The sequence below is a fragment of the Epinephelus lanceolatus genome, chromosome 8 (genome assembly GCF_041903045.1).
Source record: "Epinephelus lanceolatus isolate andai-2023 chromosome 8, ASM4190304v1, whole genome shotgun sequence".
NCBI classification, from domain to species: Eukaryota; Metazoa; Chordata; class Actinopteri; order Perciformes; family Serranidae; genus Epinephelus; species Epinephelus lanceolatus.
Genome location: NC_135741.1, coordinates 38604853 through 38628752, shown reverse-complemented (window position 1 = coordinate 38628752; position 23900 = coordinate 38604853). Strand labels below are relative to the sequence as shown.

Sequence of the window (23900 nt, the reverse complement as noted above, 5' to 3'; positions counted from 1 at the left end):
ATAATCTGAGGGGACCCCTCCATTATTGACCCGATCAAATAAAATGGGGAAGCTAGAGAGCTAATTTCTTATCTAGGCCTAACCGCCATATTGATTTTTACTAAACTTGGTAGACATGTAGAACAGGACGCCTCAAGGTGACTGGAGAAATACTAGAAAAGCACTTGGAGAGCGCAGACCTCCGCCAAGCAGCTCGGATTTCCTGCCATTTTATTATTTTATCCACTTCGCTTCAATCGATCACTACCAATATTTTATCATCTGTTCCTTGTCCCATTATCAACCTTCCCTGAAAATTTCATTAAAATCCGTTCAGAACTTTTTGAGTTATTTTGCAGAAAATACAAACAGACAAACAGACCAACGCCGGTGAAAACATAACCGTCTTGGCGGAGGTAATAACTCTAATTTGCAACTGGGTGGCGCTATAACAACAAAAAAATGCTTAAAAAATGGCTAAAATGGGACCGATCGCTGTGGCTCCCCCTGTGGCCGAATGTTTGTTTTTTTTTCCCTAATTTTTGGTATGACTAAGTCATGGTATGGTATGCTGTACATAATCACGGAAACTGTCAGTGTATCATTCTGTCAGTCAGTCAGTCAGTCATTCTACCAGTGCGCCCCACTTTTAAGTCAATACAACATATAAACACTTTAACTATCTGCCTTTCAAAGTGCCACCTCAAATTAGACAAAAACTCTGTCTGAATACATTGCTCTTCTTAATGGCTTCAGTTGACTATTTAATCTGCAATTTCCTATGACCTGTATCCCAAACACACCATGTGTACGTGGGCAACTGTGCACTCAATGGGTATGGACTAGTATATATAAGTGATAGATAGATAGATAGATAGTAAACAAGCCAATGAAGAAAGTAAATGGTACAAAGACAGACATTCAAGATTTCACATATTGTCAAAAAACGACAAATGACGGACCAGAGACTGCAATATAACAATCAAATCTATCAAGGATCATGAGTTATATCATATAAACAAGCAAATAAACAATGGCGGGTCTTGGTCTACGTCGTGACGTCATCATACGTACTAGTGTCGAAAACTTACGCAGGACGTGCAGCGGTTCAAAGAGGAAGGAAGATGGCGGATAACAAAGGCGAGGAGGATATGGAACCGTCTACTAATTCGGACTCAGTGCCTTCAGCGCAAGAGAATGAGCAGCCAGAGACGAAAGTCGACAATGCGGTAATAGTCATAGAAGCGAATACAAAGGGCGGCGAAGAAACAATGCCCCCTGATAACGCTAACGAGGCACCTACACCCACCAGCGACGGTGGAGACGTTAGCAGTGGCGGGGCTGCTGGAACGGGAGGGGAAGCCAACGGTAGCGCTAGCAACGCCGTCAGCCCGGCTACGACCAGCAGCACCACTGCAGAGCCAACGGCTGCCGAAACCCTGACCGCCGGGGATGTTCCTGCTGGCGGACTCAGCACGGAAATGTCTCCCCCTCCTACCGCTCCAGCGGCCACGCCGGTATCCGCTCCCATTAATTATTTGGATACGTGCGCAGTGTGTAAACAAAGTCTTCAGAGCCGAGACTGTGAACCCAAACTTCTCCCTTGTCTGCACTCTTTTTGCCTAAAATGTATTCCGCAACCAGATAGACAGATAAGCGTACAGATGCCTGGACCACACGGGCAAACTGACACACACATAGGTGAGTTTTTCACGACTAAGTAGCGATATCCACCTGTGAACAGTCCTTTGCTCTGTCACCTGACTTCAGTTGAGATGGATGTCTGTCTGTCAGATGTTGGAGCTTCAATCGTTAAACCTGAATGTTAGATTTAATGTATTTTTGGTTGGACCTGAGATGGTCCCACCAGGGATTATATTAAATACACCAATGCTGCTTACCGGTCAGGATGTTGAATGTCAGTCTGTTGCATTGCACAGAAGAAGGTGGCGAATCTGTCTGGGGTTAGATGCACTCACATGTCCCCCGGGAACCTGTCATTGGTCTGACCGTTCATCACTTCTTCCACCATAATTATATAAACAAATCAATGACGGTGCCTTGCCTATTTGACTTCACGTTTATGTTCTATCATGAAATGCTATTGTCAATCGCAAGACAATATTGTAATTTGACAGATTTCCAAAGCCAGTCTCTTTTAGGGTTAAACTTAATTTCCCCCCTCCCTCAGGAAATATAGTAATTGCATTTTCGTTACGATTTTGATATTCATCAGGGCTTGACAATATCGAAAAATCAAATATTATAATATTTTTAACCATATATCTCAATGTCAATGTTTTTGTGACATAATAAGGGTGACTATCGGTGCTTTTATAAAATATTTACACAGATTTTTGATGAATAATCAGCAGTAATGTGGATATGATGTGGGTAAAGGCAAATAACGGAACAACTAGAGTAGTCTGGTAACTCCAGAAAATTATATCACTTCACTGTTACCCAGTCTTTAAACCCAGGAAAAACAACACTTTTGTTATTACAATATCCAAAATCTAAGATGATACCTTGTGTCATATCACAATATCAGTATAATATTGGCATATTGCCCAGCTGCAGACTAACAAGTAGATGATATAAACACAAATGGATGCTGATCAAACACTGTGTTGGCTACTAGTCAAACTGATATTGCACCACTGCATATCCAGTAACAACTAGTGACAGTCAGTGAGATATTCTCTAGTGAAAAGACAGACTGGAGTAGAAAATAATAATTAACAACTACATAATGTGCAAAAGTATTTGTACTGGATTTCTGGAAATCCTAATGTAATAGTAACATGTAAACAGCATGTAATAGTTATGCTCTGTTGTTATCTAAATGGCATGTATTAGTATACTGTAGGACATCTGTACTAATTCTTTTATTCTAATCTTTAGATCTCTTCTCAATTATGAAATCTTTTATTGTAATTATGAGATCCACATTGCCTAATAATATCTTTTTTTCTCAAACTGTGAGATAGCAAGTAACGTAAGTCATAACTACAGGATATGGAAGGCATTTTTACAAGGTCTGCAAATTTTCTTTCTTTGGTGAATGAAATGCAGTATAATTTATGATGCCATGTTGGTGGATACACAAACTTGTCTCGTCAAGATGTTTGCTACCTTTCTGCTTTTGATAGTCGCACACATCACTCATCTGCCAACTACATTTGTGATGTCAATACATTTTTGGAAAGCCTGATTGTCAGATACCTGGCAAAAGCCCCAAGAATGCTGGTTTAACAAAGGCTTCATTTTGAGAGCACCAAAGCCAAACTCTAGTTTTTGCATGGTTTTCACTTCCCGTCAGTGAAAACAGACCAGGTTGAAAAGATATATGGAATCCTTAAGAGTAAAATGTCTTTTGCCTATCATTTTGTACTGTTGTTAAATAAGTAATTATCCTCACATATCTTCTCTTTTGGAGGTAGACTTCAGCAAATTAAACCTCAGCCTTTGCTGCCATAAATCAACATTTTGTAGAACAACCCATCTCAATATACCGGCAGGTGTCTGGTCTCATTTCATGTTTATGTGAACCTCCACACATGAATCATTTTATTGCAATGCTGAACCAAAAATGTCGCTACTACAATATTAATGTAAAACAGATTGACTGAGCACTGGCAGTCTGCACAAAATAAGTGTCGTATTTCAAGTTAAGCTAAGGCACTCCTACAAGTGTCTCATGGTGACATCTCATATTACTCTTTATACTCCACTTTTTAGCTTTGCGTGTAGAGTTTTACCTCCCCACAGTACCTGCCACTAAGCTATAATTTTATTAGTCTCAGCCTCAATGGAGAGTTTTTATATCCCGTCATCTAAATGCTGTTGTCAGGAATTACATTAGTATTGGTTTCAGGAGAGGTTCAGTGTCACATGGTCTGAATTATATTTGTAGAGTTGCCCATTATCACAAAGGATTGCTTCTTGGGTAAAAATGGAATATATTTTGTTTTAGGGGGGCTTCTATTTGAGTATAGTCGATGATGTGGTTAATATGATCTCACTCGGCCCCACAATTTGACATGGGAAAATGTTTTTACTTTAAATGTTCCTTTGGCCACAGTTGCTGTGAGACTCAGTCATACTCTGGCTGGAGTTTTGGAAGGTGGGGTCTCCCAGTTCACATAATAATGAACTACACAGCATCAGGCTCAGTCTCTCAGCTATACTTTCCTCAGTCTGTGGAAGCTCTAACATCTCAGAAAATTATTAATGAACCACTTCCACTTTAAGAGTTAAAACCTACAAAGAATTTGTAACTAGATTTATAGTACTGATTAACTTGACGTCACATAAAGGATTACAAATTATGTCATCCTGCCCTTGTCATAACACTTAGCCAGGCTACTGATTGATAGTATTAAACCTAGTCAGAGAAAAGCTGGGATAATAATAAGTATGAGAAAGGCTTTTACATGATGGAGCTGTTAAAAGGCATATTTATTTCTGATGTCAGGTATATAAAATGAGAAAATGGAAAAGCCAGGTGAAAATGCTGAGTTCAGAAACAACTTCACTGTGTCCTCCATGGATTGACTAATTTATTCATGAATTCCTCCTCAATTTCTACTTCTCCTTTGCAATGTCTGCTATAATAGATGGTAGCAGCTTGTAATGTGACATGTTGTTTAGCTTCTTACTAATCTAGGCCTTGAAATACCCAGAAGCATCCGTCAGGTGTGTGTGTGAAAAATGCCTTAGTGGATGCACAAAGTTAAATGTGCATTATCCTGCACAATACTACAATAGTCTCTCTTTTTCTCATCACAGCATTACTCACTGCTTTGTTGTAAAAATATTATGCAAAGATGATTAAATATGACTAAGCTACAAATGACTTCCTACTGGACCATAATTGCAGTTTCATATTATAATGTAAATAAATTGTGGCAGGTTTCAGCAAAGCCAAATCCACTTTGTGGTTTCCATCTTGTTGTGATTAAGTGAAAGTAAACATTGACACCAATCAGAGGTGAAATGTGATGATATCTGTCACCTCTCCAAGATAAGTGATGTCCCCGAGATTTTTTCTTTTCCTGTATTTCAGGGAGATTTGGTGTTATCTTGACCCTGGTGTAAGCTTTGGTGGCAGCTTGCTCTCGTGTATCACTTGTACTAGTGTACCCAGTAACTGAGGTTAATATTTGGCAAAGCAATAGTCTGAGTTGGTCAAACAGACCTGTTACTGGGGTTAAATATACAATTATGGGCTTGTTTCCCTTTCATATTTTCTCTAGCAGAGGGGTATGTTTTTCATGAATTTAGGGAAACACAACCTAATTTAAAATAAGGTTCTGAACGTGTGTGTGTGTGTGTGTGTGTGTGTGTGTGTGTGTGTGTGTGTGTGGGTGTGTGTGTGTGTGTGTGTTGATTGGGGGTGGGGGGTATGCAGAGGGGGAGCTGAACATGGACTGCTCCAGTTCAAAGTGACAGCTGTGTGGTACGTTTGTTTTTGTACATGTGTGTGTATGGGGGGGGGGGGGGGGGGGGGGATGGTGTGGGTTCCCCCACACAATCCCAGTCCAGCTGCTTTCACAACCAATCACTCAGAGACCCATGCAGCTGGAGCTTACACAAACCGGCTGTGTGCTGCTCAAGCCAGTGTAGACCGGCTCAAACCGGCTTCAACCAGTTTTTACCTCAGCTGGCTGGTGAGGGGGAGTTTATGGGTTTATGAGGTAGAGGAGGGATGACATATTATGCTGACTCAATTTAAAACATTTATGTGAAGTTTAATACTGTGCATAATATTAGACCTCAGAAAATAAGTGGCAAAGTTAATACGCTGAACTAATTATTTGTTGGGGTGTATGATTATAGCAGCAATTCAACTAATTCCATTAACGATGCCAACTAAAGTGATTAAGCGAAACAGTCCTCATTGTTTGCCCAAATTGCGCATGTGATTTAATATTCTAATAAAAAATGCCAAGGATGACGAGATTGAATCTTCTGGAGACAAGCGCTAAATCAATTAGCACCCATGAATAGGCAGTGGTGTCCCATGGTGCCAAGAATTTTTAATAACAACAGGAATTTACCTAAAGGAAATTATGGAAATAAGCAGAAAGTATGCTGAGGGCCTCTTATTAATCCTCTTGTTTGAAGCAGGACTATTCTTAGCCCAGAGTTATGGGGGCTCCTCAGGTAATAGCTTTCATTTGGGCTTGTCCTTGATGGTCAATGCTTCTTTGGCTTTGTTTCCATTTTTCTTCAGAGATCAGTCATCAATGAACTGTCACCAAGCATTGAATATGTAGCCCACTGTTTAACCTTTGGATGTCATTTGACTTATGTCCCCCCTCATTTTCTGTCTTTTTCTGTCCACAGTCAATGTTATGCGCTGTTCAGTGTGCCACCAGGACTACAAACAGAGTGATATTATTGACAACTACTTTGTCAAAGATACCACAGAGGCCACCAGTACATCTGATGAAAAAGCTGCACAGGTATGTTGAAATGGTTGACCTTGTGGCCATGATGGTTTGTACTTAAGTTTATCTGCATCAATGTTATGCCATGTTGTCCTCTGCTGTTTGGAGGGGTCTCTGTTGAAAGTCCGGCTCCAGCCAGTGTCACTTCTGTTTTTCAGTTAATCTTCCTTCTCAAACAGAGAATGGAGCTGTGGTTAGTAGTTGGATGTAAACCATTACCATGAAAACCAGATTGCTGTTTAGGCTACGTTTTTGATATAGCATGGATGTTAGCATGGATAGCAATAGCAGTCACTTGAACCTAAGTTATGAGGTGGAGGAATTTTTCTCCACCTCCTTCATTAGAGGGAAATATGAATGAATAATAATTCAACTATTTTTAGTTAACTCTTAACTAGTCGATGAAGTCTAACTAATCTAACTGACAGTTAATACGGGCAACTAGTTTGTTTGGTAGTTTCGGTAATACCAACAAGTTAATGAAGTACCCTAATTTTAAATATATATTTCAATTATCTTTGTGAAGTAAATTAGTCATACAGTATATTGGCTACTTTGTTTCAAACAGGGCTTCGTGTTCGTTCGGCTTTGTGGTCTTGACCACCCTGTAGGTGTTTATTTTGCCATTACCAGCTGGTGGTTGCTTAGTACCTTTATCCCTTACATAGCCTATTGTAGTCTGTAGATTTTAACTCACCCATAACTCACAACCTCAGTGAAAAACTGAAATTTCACATCCCTGTGCTTAGTTCAAACACAGAATAAACAATCTCAAAACGAAAGTTTACCGTCTTGTCTTGCCGGTGACTCACACAACCCTAGTGCGTATGTGCACTGCAGGTGTAGCCGGTAAAAACAATTCCTTCTGTGCCTCTCAGATGCAAAGAGGCATGACAGTGCACCTGCGCAAGCTTGGAGGATGACGTATGACCTGCAGCTGCTGCTATAGTCATCATATGTCATCTTCCTATTTTAGCAACAACCTTTTTGTTTTTTGAACTTTGAGTACACAATGAAGTTTTTTATTACAAATATATGCCAAACAGTGTGGCTAATTAGCATTGTCAGAAAACGACTCAAAACATAAAATATCATTAACATGCCAAAATACACTGGAGAGGGGCTTTAACCTTGGGATGCTGATTAATAGTTTTTTAGTAAAGCGATGCAAAGTATTATTTGTCCACGATTCAGGGCAGTTGTATCTAGTTGGGCACCAATTCCATTTTGTCAAGCCTGCAATAATTTTTGTTTGATAACTTTCTTGAGCCATAGGTTTGTCTGGGACTTTGCTAAAATAAAATGAAGAAAAAAGTCATCAACCTCTATTCCAAATATAAGAAGAAGCTTATTTTTTTCTTTTGATTGCACTGTCTGTGCTGTAGAGCCGCCAACAAAACCCCCACTATGTGGCTCTTGAGCCTTTACTCTGACACAAATGTATCTATATCTGATATAGAGGACCTTTAATCATTTATTTAGTGTCACCATCAGACCACACTTTTGTTACCCCTGACCCCTTAGTAACTAAGTAACAGTCATTGGCCAAGTACAGGGCTGACTGTAAAGACACCACTGTAATAATATATTATCATAGTGGGGTTCACCATATGCTATTTGGTTCAGGTATTGCAATCAGAGTTTGTGGAGCAACACTTATGTAAACAGGTAGTTTAGGCCTTAATATACCAGAGTGGGCTTTCTAAACAAAGGTGCAACTCTCATTGAACCACTAGCATTTGTCAGCATTTTAATATCAGGTGTTTTTCTTCAGCCCGGGAATGTTTTACATTGTCCCGTGTTTTATTCAAGTACCTTCTCTTAGGGCATCATTTAATGATCAGAGCACACGTTTGTAGGAGCTGTATCATTCTGCACCAGTAGTGATTCTGGAAGGCCTATGAGTGCAGTTCTTTTCTATGCTTATTGGTGTGATCTATTCAAGGTGTGCACAAGCTGTGAGGACAACGCAGGAACCATAGGCTTTTGTGTGGAGTGCGGAGAATGGCTGTGTAAGACTTGTGTGGAGGCCCACCAGAGGGTCAAAATTACGAAGGACCATAAGATCCGCACCAAGGAGGATGCTGACGCTGCCTCTGGTAAGATGGCTGACCCTCACTGTGAAGGGCTGACCGATGTTTATAGAAGCTAAAATTGCAAAAGCCTAAATAAAACCAACCCCAGTTGAAGCACAGTGAATGTGGTGCTGCTGATAGGCTGTTGCCATAGTAACAATGCTGCAGAGTCTGATACCTCTAGCTGGGGGACCATACACCCTAAAGCTCTGACCAGAGCTTTCTGAGACCTTTTCTGTCTGTTGCAAAGCTGAACTGTCTTTGAAAAGACTTTTGCTGTATATTTTTGTCTTTCTTTAGTCCTGTATTTCTTTCACTGGTTTCTATGATTTATTTGCCTCTCTATTGGTTTCTGTCTCTCCAATTAAGCATCAGTGGTGTCTTTCCTCCCATGTGTCTATAGAGTCTGTTGGTACGTCAGGACAGAGGCCTGTTTTCTGTCCCGTCCACAAGCAGGAGCCACTGAAGCTTTTCTGTGAGACCTGTGACACTTTGACCTGTAGGGACTGCCAGCTGCTGGAGCACAAGGAGCACAGGTAGCTCAACATCTAACACATCCCACACATCTAATTTGGTACACATGGACAGTTGTTCTCCTGTCTACTAGCTCCTGTTATTGGTATGTTACCTGTATTTTTTGACTAATTTTGCAACAATCAATATATTTCAACAGTGGGCATGTTTGTGCATGTTAAGTTTGTGTACTGCTTTTATACTTGTTAGGCATGTTTTAGGAATTTAGGCCCTGATCACACAGAAAGTGTTTTAGCAGCTGGAGGGTTTTTTTGTAATTGTTTTAATGAGGATTAAGCTTTTTGCTCACCGTTTTTGCTTTGTTGCATGCTTCGTGTTTCTGCACTCTATGCGCCTGGTGTCTTTGCTGGACTCCTGGAGTTTAAAAAACTTTAACTCAGAGCAGAAAAGTGCCCCATGTCATCTTTGCCTTTTTCCCCCATTGTCTAATCCGATGATTTGAGAGGCAGGCCTTCTCTGAAGTTTACAGTTGGTTAATGGTGGAGGAGAAACTGGTGATACTCCCCGTGTACGGGATACATTTTAGGACATCCTCAGGTGTCAGGCTTCAGCGTCAGACCTTAGATGAAAAGGCATAAGGTCTCAGGAAAACCTCTGTCAGACGTCACACTAAACGGCCTCAGAAAAAAAGTCATCGGACAAAAAGGCGTCAGAAAAAAAGACGTCAGACCAAAAGGCATCAGAAAAAAAAGTCGTCAGACTAAACGGCCTCAGAAAAAAAGTCATCGGACCAAAAGGCATCAGAAAAAAGTCGTCAGACTAAACGGCCTCGGAAAAAAAGTCGTCAGACCAAAAGGCATCAGAAAAAAAGATGTCAGACTAAACGGCCTCAGAAAAAAAGTCGTCAGACCAAAAGGCATCAGAAAAAAAGACGTCAGACCAAAAGGCATCTGCAGACCATGGGTGCAGACTAGTAATTTATTTATCTATCTATCACGGTAATGAATGACATCATCAAAACACGTTCTTCTGGGTCCTTTTGGCTCAGCAGTGTGAATTTCATACATGTGGTAGTCTTCTAGACTGAAAAAACTGGGGATGCAAATCTCGGCAGGTAATAAATACACCTCTGCCGAATAATGCATCCAGGCTGTAATTATATTTCAGGAGGTCTGTGAATCAAAGGATTTTACCAGCTCATATTCTGGGTCCTTTTGGCTCAACCGTGTGAATTTCATTCATTTAATAATGACCTAAGCATAAATAACAGGGGATGCATTATTCGGCAGCAGCAATCACTTCTGTCGAAAAATGCATGCACCCCTTAACACCCTCATGAAACTTCAAATCAAAGATTGATAAGAACACCATCATGGCTTTATCAGCACGTAGCGTACTTTATTTGATTGGCCTTGACAGCGCGAATGACTCCCTACATTAATTTTCCGAATTTAAAAACCTTGTTTTCGTAGAGCTATCTGAAATCCCATGCTTAAAAACGCAGCCACACACAAAATAGTGAAGAGTTGGCATTAAGAAATAATGAGAGATTAATCAAGCAGACTATTCAGACCAATCGAGGAAACGCTACTTTACTGATTCTAATAAAACATTGATGACGCTGAACGTTAAAAAACTAGACTTCAGATTAGTGAACATCACTGATGAACCTGACAAAGAAGATTATTTCGTTTTTAAACAGTAAGTTTCCTTAAAAATCAAGACAGTAGCTTTCCTTTCAGCTGTGCGCGCGCTCCCGCGAGGTGCATGCAGTTCTCGGCAGGCATGCAGATCTCGGCATAACACCGGCCATGCTCCTAGCATAAGAAATACAGAGTTTTCACCAATACCGGCATCGGTTTAAAAGGAAATATCAGCAAATTTATGGATAAACTGTTCAGAGATCACAAAGATCATTCATAGTTTTCAGTGACATGACCTGTGCAGCTGGAGGGCAAAACAGCGGTTCAACGACACGACCAGACACTGTACAGAGCAGCAATAAGGACTGTTAATTTCCCCATCTATCAACCCACGAATACTTAGGTCATCTCACTGATCATTAACATAAGAGACGTTGTCAAACTACAAGTTTTGGGTGATTGTGATCAGTATCCAGCTCTCGCTGCTGTTTTTTTTTTTTTTCTCTCTCACCGCTGTATTTCAGTCACTACAAACAGTCCCTGTCTGGAGGATCCCTCCCCTAAAAGCCCAGATCAAAGCTTTAAAACTACAGCTGTCAGGAGGTGAAGGCAGGGTTTCCCCCATCATTATAACACTTGCTCAAGTCGAATGACCGGGGAATATGAAAAAAAACTCTGCGTATCCTCTGAATAACATCTCTAGCTATATCACCGCCACAACAATAACAACAGCGACAACAACCTCCCTCTACAAACAAATGTTGCTTGTCGTTGTCTCAGCATGTGTCAGTTAGTTCACAAAAGCAAACATAATGACTGTTAACTGGTAAGTTAGTTAGTTGGCTCCTCTGACGTGCTGCTGTTGCTGCTCATAAAACGTACAGTTCGTAGTGAATCCGTCTACGTTAGGACAATAAACAAATATAAAATAAGACGCCTGTACGCACACGGCTTCGGCACATAGGCTACTGAAGCGTTGTGCGTACAGGACATGCAAGTCCGACACCCGATATTCCAAAAGTTTAGAGGGTGATGTTGAATTTTTAATGATTTTATATATAAATATATATATATATATATATATATATATATATATATATATATATATATATATATATATATATATATATAAATAGTCCGTTTTTATATAAGACTGATTTTTCTGAGGCCGTTAAGTCTGACGACTTTTTCTGACGCCTTTTGGTCTGACGTCTTTTTTTCTGATGTCTTTTGGTCCGATTACTATTTTTGTGATGCCTTTTGGTCTGACGTCTTTTTTTCTGATGCCTTTTGGTCCGAGGACTTTTTTTCTGAGGCCGTTTATTCTGACGACTTTTTTTCTGATGCCTTTTGGTCTGACGTCTTTTTTTTCTGATGCCTTTTGGTCTGACGTCTTTTTTTTTCTGATGCCTTTTGGTCCGATGACTTTTTTCTGAGGCCGTTTAGTCTGACGACTTTTTTTTCTGATGCCTTTTGGTCCGATGACTTTTTTTCTGACGCCGTTTTGTCTGACGACTTTTTTTCTGATGCCTTTTGGTCCAATGACTTTTTTTCTGAGGCCGTTTAGTGTGACGTCTGACAGAGGTTTTCCTGAGACCTTATGCGTTTTCATCTAAGGTCTGACACTGAAGCCTGACACCTGAGGATGTCCTAAAATGTATGCCGTACCCGTGATCTACTCTCTGTTTTAGGGTCTCATGTACTCACACAGATTTCTATTGCCCTGTGCCCAACAAACTACTGACAGCCTCTAGAGCAAGTACCCTCTGCCTGTCCATTTTAGGAACTAGCTACTAATTACTGTGAAAATAAGTAGGTAGTTTTAGCTAGCCAAAATAAACTGTATACTAATTCCACAGGGAAGTTAGGGTAAGGAGGTGATGGGCTGGTTGCCTAGCAAGAATTAAAACGTGCAGCATTTTTGTTTACTAGTGGCATTCAATTTTTAAAAAAAGGCAGTGCAGTGCGTCTCATGTTTTGCAATCTGCAAAATACTTCATTTGTGAGCAGGGGCCTAAGAGTTTTTGCCTACCCTGCAGGCAGCCATTGGTTTTAGTTCATTTCAGTACATTATTAGAATAAGTTGCAGACCAAATGAGCACCAAATATTATGTAAATCCAACCTCAAGATTTTAAGATGTGTTGGTCTTAAACACATTGACAAAGCAGTCACATTAGTCACCTGCTTGGTAGAGGTAATACCAGCTCAACAATAGACCACCAATGTCCTGTTTAAATCATTTTTCCTCCATTATGCTTGTAATTTACATATACTAGAGTAGCTCATTAACTATACGTGTCTCAGTGGGCTTCACAAGATCACATCAACAACAATTTCTGACTGAGGACAGAACTTGACAACGTAAGCAGGGAAATGTTTTTTTTTGTTTTTAAAAAACTCAGGAGACGGGATTCAAAACCAGTCCAAGCTACCATATGGTAGGACAGAAAATGGATTCAGATCTGTCTCACCATAAAGCAAAGGAAAGAAATCCCTGCTCAGACTCTCATAAGTCTTCTACACTTTACAGCAAGACACACTGATTGCATTCACGCATGATTCTTGAGTACTGATGAACAAAATGTGAACATACCCAATTCATAGGGTGTCTTTTTGGCCCACTCAAACATCAATCATGGTCAATGGGTTTATTAGCAATTGTTGGTAACTGTAAGAGTGTTACCCTCTCTCCTCTCAGGTACCAATTCCTGGAGGAAGCTTTCCAGAACCAGAAAGGCATCATTGAAAGCAGCATGGCCAAACTACAGGAAAAGAAGAACTACGTCCATTACTCAGTCTCTCAGGTCCAAAGCAGGTGCGAGTTTCCGTCACCAGCCTCAGTGCTGCCCGTTGACGTAATATACCCATGGTAATGGGCTAACAAATGCACTCAGCATTTTCATTAGTGGCTAGGTTTCTAACTGAAGTCTTTTTTTCATCCAGGTTAAAAGAGCTGAATGAGACGCATCGGAAGGTGGAGCATGAGATCAAAATTGCAGTATTTACTCTTATTAATGAGATCAACAAGAAGGGCAAGTCTTTGCTGCAGCAGTTGGAGGTAAAAGAATATGAATTAAGCCAGTTTGGCTTAGAGCTGTATAATAATGCATACTGCAAAATCTTTATGTCAACATTATTGCATTTATTGTAATGCATTGTATGCAACAATAGGGTTTCTGTGCATGCAAGCTCATCTTGTGCCTGCTGACTCACTCTCACTGCACTGAAACAGTGAAATTACACCACATAGTGAAAATATGTTTTGCAAAAAGCTTCTGTGTAGTTTGTATATCTGGATTCTGGTGTGTACATATCTGTCTATACATATATGATGAGACATCCAACAACACATTTTTCACACTGTATACTCAACACCTTCTCATTTGCTATAGATATTGAATATATCTTTATTGTGATGACTTCTGTTTACTAAATGTGTTGACACACATTAGGAGTTTTACAGTTTCCTCTTTTTCATGCCAACTTCTCTTTAAGAGCCTTGCTTTGACTTTTTCCTCTTGATATCTTTACTTCTGTCTGTGAATCCAGGGTGTTATATGCTATGTACTTGACTGCCTCCCCATTTGCTGTGCTCTTATTTATTTAATTGTTTTTACTGCGTTGGAATATCGACTGCTGTAATAACCCAAGCTCCCCACGGGAACCATTAAATTTTGAATTAATCAAATCTAATTATCTAATCCATCTCTATGCATATGCTAACATTTTTGTAATAGCTTGGAACATTCATTTGTCTAGGGTGTAAAGGCTCTTTCACTAGCAGTCCCTTAACCAGAATAATCTTACTCTCTGTCTAGAGTGTGGCCAAAGAGCGCAGTATGAGGCTTGTGTCTCAGCATAAGGATACCACCCAGCTGGCCCAGCAGATCCACCATGTGCTCAACTTCTGCCACTGGGCCATCACTACTGGCAGCAGCACAGCACTGCTCTACAGCAAGAGACTGGTATGTTTCTCATCAGCTCCAGATGTTCAGTAGTTCAGGAGACTAAAGCAAACAGTGCACTAATCTATCTATCTAATATCTGTTTTTTAGCAGCTGTCTAGGAACATGACAAAATATACTTCTGGACTGGTAAAATTGCAGAACCATCTTTTTTCCCCATATAATGTAGACGTGAATTTCTTGGGGCTCAAACAGTGGAGGCTTCTGCCACGTGGTTTGACTGCTTACCACAAGACAGTCAGCAAATAAGATAATTGAGATAACTTAATGTGGGTTTGCGGAGTAATGCTCCCAAAGGGAAACATGACAAATGGGCTGTTTGTTGCTCCAATAAAGCCAGGCTCACTAACCAAAGAACATTATTCTCCATGTGTATGTGTGCTCATGTGTATGTAGATCCTGTTCCAGCTCCGCCAGCTCTTCAAGGCTAGATTGGAGCCAGCGCCCCAGGCCAACGGAGTTGTGCGCTTCTTCTGTGACCCCACCTTCTGGGCCAAAAATGTGGTGAATCTAGGTGAGAGAGTATTCTTATTATCCCTCATCAGTCAATATTTCTCTGTCAAATGTATTGACTTTTGGTTTCTTTTTGACTAATTCCACTCAAGGTTAAGAGAGAGCCGTCTTAATTTGCCATTGAAATGTGTTTCATTACAAATTTTATGGTCCTTGCATGCTTATTTCTGTAGACGAGAATAAGTCTTGCCTTACTGCACAAGCGGCACAAACATGAAAATTTAGCAGTAAGCAACTGATTAATGTGCCCTGCTGCATAAATAAAATAAAGGAATATTTCACACCAGTCCAGAGCATGTGCACTTCTGTACATTATGCTTATTGTTATCCTTCTTTTTCTTCATGTAGGTAATTTGGTAATCGAGAAGCCACCTCCACCTGCACAGCCGCCCGGTGTGATGGTAGGGGGACCACCCATTTCTCCAGGCCAAACTCACCACGGGAAACACCCAGGACAGATCAACCTGGCTCAGCTCCGGCTGCAGCACATGCAGCAGGCAGCCTACGCACAACAAAAGCAGCAGCAGCAGCAACAACAGCAGCAGCACCAGCAGCAGATCCAGCAACAGATGCGCATCGCCTCCCAGATGTCCCAGCAGCACGCCAGACAGGCCGGCCCACCCATGGCTCAGCAGCAGGTATGGAAAATGTTTCAGTCAAGGTACCACTGTGGATGACAATGAAACTCTGCGCTCCAACTGATCCCCATAGTGACATGTCAAAATATTGGAGCATTCTTAAGCATTTTATTCTCAGTGCACCAGACAGTCATTTTATGTATTTCTTATCAATGTATTATACGTCCTCAGACCTCTGAGAGCTTTTATCAGGTGGAGGTCTGTCAATACAAGATTAAGAGTATTTATAATGGACCAGCCTGAGAGGATTTGGTGACAAACTGCAATGAGACTTAATCCTAGATAAATCACATGTGGGTCACTGACTGAAATCAAAAGAAGATCATATTTATCATTGGCAGTAAAAAAACAACAACAGCAGTTTTCAGGTCATTCACTATGAATAATTGCATAACCTACTGTAGTAGTCAATTATTTTCTAAGGCATGTGGATTTAGATTGAAAAAATAACTTGCAGATACTTTGAACTGGACTGAGGATTTGAAAATTCTCATGGGCAGTTTTTTGGACCTGGATCCTATTTCCCCATGTTTTTGTGTCTGTGACTAATCAAACTACCAATTTTGAAACTGGTTCAGTATTGAGAGAGTAGCAGCAATGAAACAGGCTGCAATGTAATCACTGTGGGAAATTGACCGTCAATTTACGGCCACTAAAAGTGCTTGTTTTTGCCACTGACAGGCTCAGATTGTTATTATAAGTGCCTGATGTCCTATGGAAAGGATTCCTACAAGGTCGACCTCTTTGTTAAAGAATAAAATCCTTTTGATTAAACAGAAGCAGACATAAAAAAAATTGCCATCACCAGACTCCATTTAAATAAACAATAATTTTAGTGTATATGGACCCAGCATATGTTCACATCTAACTGGGTGAATTAAGGGTTTATTTTAACCAGCCACAGTTGATGATTATTGAAACAATGGAAAGACAAACCACAATGGCTTTTGTGAGTTTTATTTTGCTTCTATTGACTTTGAATGAAGTGTGTTATACAACAATAAAATTACAGTTGATTTAAATGGAGTCTGGTGGCTTTGGCAATGGCCACTTCAGGTCTGTTACTAGTTAAACAAAAATGATCCTCTTCAAACACGCAGGTCGACCCCTGTAGGGATCCTTTTATAATGTTTTCAATCTGAGCCTATCAGAGGCAAAAACAAGCACTTGCAGTGGATGAAAACTGATGGTGCTCAATTGCCTGCAGGAATTACACTGCAACCTGCTCTGCTGCTGCAGCGGTCTTACTCAATATTGACTAATTTCGTAAGCTGTTGTTTTGATTAGTCACCTAGATACAAAAACAGTTATCTGGAAGGTAGGTTCCAGGTAAAAAGGAAATCAAAACATGCTTTTAAGGGACATTATGTTATTCAAGAATTCAGAGACAGCTGCAAAAAAATATTGAATGCATGGTGTTTTCACAAATCAAACCAAGAAGACAACAAGTAAGTGGGCACAGATTTTATGAAAAGGATAACTGGGATTTCAGTGTTTTGCTTGAACTTGTTGCTGTTTGGCAGCAGCCTTGAACTCACAAACAGGCTCTCTACTTGCCAGGGCACCACCACATGACTATCACTTAACTTGGGGGAAAAAAAAGAAGAAGAAGTGTTGCCTGTGTTGGAGAATGTGTTTCAAGCAAGAGACAGGTCTCTGGAAGTTGATTTTCATCCTCCAGTTGCTTGAAAATCAAGCAAGTTAATGACCTCTCTTCCTCTTCTTTTTTAATTAGTCTGTTAAGCATCATTTTAATCAACAAAATAACAACAAAACAAATGGCTGTCACAAGAGACAGGAACCCAAAGTGATCTAAAATCCCTTAATTTCTCCAACCAACAGTAAAAAGCTTCAAAAATATGTGACTTAGTGTTGTCAAACAGAAAAAAGCCAGTGAACCAGTGATTATTAGATATTTTTCAAGAATAAATGTCGTAAGTTTCTGTTGGTCAAAGAACCGATGAATTTACTTTTCATGTCAACGGCAGTATATGATTGCATGACCCTGAAAATTGCATGCTCTTTGCATAAATTGCCATGGTTATGGTTATCCAATGACCTCATTTCACATAGTCTCTGTATGTGTATGGTTTTGACAGCCTCCAAGGCTCATCAGTATGCAGCAGCTACCGAGAGGGCCTGGGGGTATGAATGGTGGGCCAGGTCCCCCGATGTACCCTTCCTCCCACCATATGCGTCTCGCGGGTCCGCCGCAGGCCCGAATGCCCACGGCTCAGCCGAGACATAATGGACAGCAGTATCCCGCCATGATGCAGCCTCAGCTACAGAGACAGGTCAGTGCAAGCACACTCTGGTTTTCACTGCATGGAAACTGATAAAAAGATGGAGTATTTTACAGCATACTTACACTGTTTGGATTTTAATGTGATTTTGTTGTTTGTCTAACACATCTGTAGCTGTAAATGTTGAAAATTGGTGTGCTGCTGTGCAAATGTGTTTAACCCAAAATGTAAAGATACCCAATGTGAGGCTGGTTTGAAGCAGCTTCACAGCACGCCTAAGACAGAAATATTCAGTATTTGGAGTGTAATGTTTGTGCATCCTTTTCTATCTAATGTAGAAGAAAATAATAATGATAATTTAGTGAATACTAACAGTTTATTGAAGTGAGGTTTCTTCTGACTTTTTTCACCTAGTCTTTAGAAATGCAGGAACAGCCAGGCTCCAGCAAATATATCTCATTTTTCTTGTTTGTGGGTATGATTGTGGTTTTTATTCGTTGGATTGTGTTTAGAATGAGGTCATTATTGAGCATATAGTTTGTCCACCAGAGAGCACTAACAGGTTTATTTTGTCAAATGTCCCACTCATATATACGTATTTACTGTACAAATATTGATCACAATTACAACAAATAACTGACTTTTAAGGGATTCTCATAAAAATGGTTGTTGATCTGAGTTTAAGCGGTTAAGTGAAAGTTAAGTGATAAAAACCTATTGCTCAGTTGTTGCTCTCTGGGTATTTAAATAACTCTCAAATAACTACTGGTAAAAATTGTTATCAATATTAAACAGTCCAGTATCAGTCAGCCAATACTTTTTAGACAGAATCTTAAGTTAGGCTGATTTTGATGGCTGACTATTTGTGAAATCTTTAAATGTTTATGGTTAAAAACAAGGCTGGTAGCACTAATATCCATGTTAACTTTATCGAGTATTCAGTTCAAAGCTGCTAATATTAAAATAGAATCATTTGATCAAAGTAAAAACATAAATTATGTTTGAAAATGCATTGTTTCTCACCATATTAAATTTATTCAGTAAGTTCATTCAGCCAAACACATACAAGCCCAAAGAAAGCACTGACTGATACAGAAGGGAACAAGCCCAACCTGAAACCAGACTACTATACCTTAATTGTTTGTTGGCTCAAACCTCTTACCTTAGCAGATATAGTTCAACCTTGGCCAGAAACCTAAGCAGTGTAATGGTGTCCTCTGACTGGTCCATTCCAGCTAGTTAAAGTCCTTTTCTGCTACAGGAACTTAAAGCTGCTGTCATGGATATTTGTATAATGTCAGTATATCAAATAACAGTGTGTCATGTAGGTGTAGTAATGAACCTACCAAGATTTATCACCCAAATCTACAGCTCCCCTTGGCTTTACGGAGCACTGTGGCAAGTTTCAGCTTATTGTTTCACTCTTATAGCACCATTTGCGACTGCACCAGGCAGCTGCTTACAGCAAAAAGTTCTGGAAACTCACTGTACACTACCTGCTCAACACTAAACAGCAGACAGACACAGTTAGAGACTAGCTGGTGAACACTGATAAGCACTTAGCAGCTGGAGTAGGGCAGGCAGAAGTTGGTTGGTGGCCCACAACAGCATCCAATGTGTTAAATCACTTTTTGGTGTTGGGCTGTGAGTTTTACCTCCATTTCTGCCAGATACTTGGCATGCTGTTCGCTGTAGTCACCCCTGTGGTGATGTAATGACACATCTGCTTGTTCAGTCATGATAGACAGTACTGCTGGCCATCCCTAAAAGTATGTCGAACATGCATACAGTATCATCACCTGAGCAGTGCTGAAATGTAGTTCCAGAAACTCATTCCTGAAGCAGATAGATAATTGTAGAAACAAAACTGTAGCCTGCAAAAAGTGGCTACACATTACATTACATTTTGTGAAGTTCCTGCAGTGGAAAAAGGCTGTTGTTCTAATCTGCTAGTATTGATGGGTAACCAAACAGGTTCCACAAAACAAGTCTGGGAGAATGCTGCTTTAAAATCAAAACAAATGCAAACTGCTGTCTGTGCTAAGATTCTAACACAACATGTCACTGCAGAAACATGGTGGCCACCCTGTGGTCTCCCCCTAGGAAGCCCCAGTGAGTTAGCAGTTTCATTTTCAATCAAAATACCCCTTTGGCAACTAGATGCGTGCCACCTGGGTGGTGCACAGTGCAGAGCAGTCAAGGCTAGCTAACCAGTAAAGCATAAATACCTTTTTAGCTTATTAGTGCTAGTACATCTACTTAACTGAAGAGTAACACAATTAATCTACAGACCAACATTTGTAACCAGTCAAAAATCTTCTAGGCAGTTAAGCAATAACTGGTAACCGTGAACCTTCCTACTTTCAGTGTTACTCGCAGAAAGTCATTGTGTGTATCCTTAAGCTATAACAAATGTGTCGGATGAAATGTTCCTTCCTCATAAAACATTTCCAAAGCCGATTTCTGAAGTATTTTCAATCTAGCATTGTTTTCGTACTAGCTTGCAGTCTTTCTCTCTTCCCTATCTTTGTGGTGTATTGTGGTGTATCTTAGTGTGTTACCTCCACCTGTTGATCAGTGGAATAGTGTGACACCATTGGTAGGACTGTGTATTGCATCACCTACATGTATGCACAAGAAACAAAACAGGGACCCAGACATAGCAAAAAGGCTCCGCAGTGCTACGAGAAGTTTAAACCTCCACAGGGAACCCTTTTAGAACAGAATAGAATAGAATAGAAAGCCTTCATTGTCATTGCACAGGAACAAAAGGATGCTAGGTATACAACGGAAATGTGGGGCCTACTTCTAAGGTGCAGACAAGTACAGATAGCGTTTGCATGGCAAACTAACATTTATGCAACAAGATTGTTGTGTGACAAACAACAAGACAATAAATAACACACAATGTAAAATAAGTAACGTGTAATGTAAAATAAGTAGCATATGGTCAAATTTGAAAATTAAAAAGCATGGTCCATTTATAATTTTGGCAGGGTCATACTTGCCAGTGCAACGACAACTATTTCAGAGTCAAATTTTCAGATTAATGGTGCATATTCAAAAATGGAAATGAAAGATTTTGTGCATGCAAATTAAATTTAAATTTAATCAAATTATTTCATTTGAATCCTGGCATACCTGAACTTTCAAATCCAACCCGCAGATCAACCAATTAAAACAGAGTTAGAGTTCAAATAAAAAGTGTTTTGCATGCGTTTTCATAGAAGGGTGCAAATGTACTGTGTCCTCATGTCGCCCTGCTTTTGCACTGTGTTACCACTGTTATCTATAAATGAAATGCTGATGATTTGGTGAAATCACATAACATGTACAGTATGAAAATGTACATTTACTGCCTGCATATAAGACTAGGTAAGAACCTCCACTACATCCAGCCCCTTTTTCTTTGTGTCCAGATGTCTATTGAATCTGAGATGAGCCACCAAAGGTTTCGTTTCTTACTACAATCAGGGGTTTGGCACCTTTTTCCTACTTTGTCGTTTGTGTGTCTTGTGCAGCATGTGTTGTCACCCAAATGCATGATCATGCAACCATATTGTTTTTACATTTTTTTTTTTTTTTGGACTGAAAGTCAGTGAATGGTTCCTGTCGTCCTTTCTTTCTTCCCTTTCTTTTACTCTCTTTCTTCCTGTCATTGTCCTTCCATCCCTCCTTCCCACGGCCCTCTTTTCCTCAATCCCTCTCTCTCTTTTTCTGTGCAGCATTCTAACCCGGGGCATGCAGGCCCTTTCCCGGTGGCATCCCTCCATAATGCAAACCCCACAAGTCCCACCAGTGCCAGTATGGCTGGAGCCCACGCTCATCGCGGACCTGCCAGCCCCATCATAGGCCCCATTGAGCTCATCCCCTCTGTCACCAATCCTGAGAACCTGCCCTGCCTACCTGAGATCCCACCCATTCAGGTGCGCACTTTCTAACTATGTAGAATTTGTAACATTTTCTTGTTATTCACGTGCCACTTATAGATCTTTGTCGGTCAAATAATTTGAAAAATAACATGAAAGTTAGAAATGTTTTACTAACAGTTCTCTCAATGAAGAAACATATATATGTATACTGGGAAAATTATTTAAAGTTCTTGCATTATTTTTTTCATTTTCATTTTGAACTATTATAATTATAATGAGAAAATGATAGGCAATATGCAAATATTTGAATTTATTTATATGTAAAATGTGCCATTCACTGGAAAAGGTATAGAGAGGCACAACTATAAAATGTGATGTGTTGCATGTGTAGACAAATTGAACACAAAATTTCCATGTTCTTTGACCTCTTTAATTACTCGATTCTCCATTTATTTTTCCCCTGCCACTGTACTTTTCAAGCTGGAGGATGCAGGTTCCAGCAACCTTGGACACCTCCTGTCTCGCTACATCTCAGCTAGCACGCAGCATCACCTCGGGTCAGTGGACATCAATGCCTCACCTGGACTGTCCACACACTCTCCTGGATCTTCAGGTAACCACACGTTCAGGGACATGGTTTCACAGTCACATCTTACAGAGCTTGTGTTTTTTAGATGCTTTATTTCCTGCCTTTAAAGCCGTTGTAATCACATTCATGATAACATCAGGCCCTTAAGGATTCAGTGGTAGGGCCCAATGTCACAAAGAGCAGCCATTGGTCATAATTGTAAAAAGCTGCCAAATAATTAAATGTGACTTTTTACTTGTATGAAATACATTAGATTAACAAAAATTTAAAAAAAAAAAAAATGTTTATGCCACTGAAATTTAATCTTCAGAAAAATACCCTATTACAATGTGTCATTACCATGGTAAAAAAATATATAGTGTAAGATATTGGAAATGATGCCCACCCCTTCATTATATCCTGCATCTCTTTTCTAGATATGTGTACATTATGTCCCTTGAGGAATGAAATGGAACTTTCATGTACGTGCACAATATAAAATGATCACTGCTGCTTCATCATCACCTGTTTCCATGTTTTCCATCTCATGTCTATCCAAAGGTCTGTCGAATGCCCATACGCCAGCACGACCTTCTAGCACATCCAGCACAGGCAGCAGAGGCAGGTGAGAAAATAGGAAAGTATTTCTAGAAAATATTAAGAAAAATATGAGTCCAAGTTTAGTGATGCAATGAATTGGAATTGATTGGTCAGAGTATCATGAGTGGAGTTAACAAATGTTAATAATGATCGGCTCACATGGGACTTGCTCAAGCTGTAGACACTCAGAACTGGCAGGAGCTTACTTTCTAACAGCAGGATGGTGATGAGGTCATGCCACATGACCCTGTCTGTGCTGCACCTTAAGGAACAGGGGCCTGAAAATGCCTTTTCACATAGACTTATGTTATGAAAAAGATGTCTGTAAGTCAGCGGATATTTTTTTTAGGTGCATCAACTTACCAGTACAAACACATACATTTTTATTTAAATCATTATGTCCAAAATGTTGTAAAATTCACTAACGGCCAAATCCAGAGTTATTCTGAACTGTTCTTAATGTGAGCGAGCCTGAGACCGGCATCTGGGAAGCAAGGTTAAAGGAAACACTAGTGTCCATATGGATGCAGAAGAGCTGACTTATTTTATACTCCAAAGTTGAATGTTTTTGCTTCATGTGCACCAGAGCAACTTTCATAGTAATGAACGGGGCCCATCTCCAATGCTTATCCAATTCTCCTTATACATCCATGGCTTAAATCAGATGCTTGAAAATCAGCTGCTGTCAGTGACAAAAGTTAGATGTGGAACTGTGAAACATCTTGTCTCATACTAGAAATCAGCATTTTATTAGTTAACAATGACTGCAATCTTTCCCTAACCTTGAGAAAGAAATATTAGTTGCATAACAGTAACCCCAGTGCTTGTCTTTGTCAAACAAGAAATTTCCAGACCCCTTTCAAAATGTGTCAGT

General features: G+C 40.0%; 1 protein-coding gene across 4 annotated transcripts in view; it reads left to right on the top strand.

Moving 5' to 3' along the window:
• Positions 1-1078: 1078 nt before the first annotated feature.
• trim33 (tripartite motif containing 33) overlaps positions 1079-23900 on the top strand; it is a 36028-nt gene continuing 13206 nt past the window's right edge. For 2 of the 4 annotated variants that reach the window (XM_033628028.2, XM_033628027.2), the window contains exons 1-14: positions 1079-1680; positions 6331-6449; positions 8380-8533; positions 8913-9045; positions 13326-13442; positions 13571-13685; positions 14446-14592; positions 14989-15106; positions 15454-15743; positions 17843-18037; positions 21406-21462; positions 21712-21912; positions 22339-22471; positions 22988-23051. In XM_033628028.2, coding sequence (XP_033483919.1) covers positions 1104-1680; positions 6331-6449; positions 8380-8533; positions 8913-9045; positions 13326-13442; positions 13571-13685; positions 14446-14592; positions 14989-15106; positions 15454-15743; positions 17843-18037; positions 21406-21462; positions 21712-21912; positions 22339-22471; positions 22988-23051 — 2420 coding nt within the window. In that variant the 5' untranslated portion in view covers positions 1079-1103. The remainder of the gene's footprint in view (positions 1681-6330; positions 6450-8379; positions 8534-8912; positions 9046-13325; positions 13443-13570; positions 13686-14445; positions 14593-14988; positions 15107-15453; positions 15744-17842; positions 18038-21405; positions 21463-21711; positions 21913-22338; positions 22472-22987; positions 23052-23900) is intronic. The other 2 variants (XM_033628030.2, XM_033628029.2) reach the window with 1 other exon arrangement.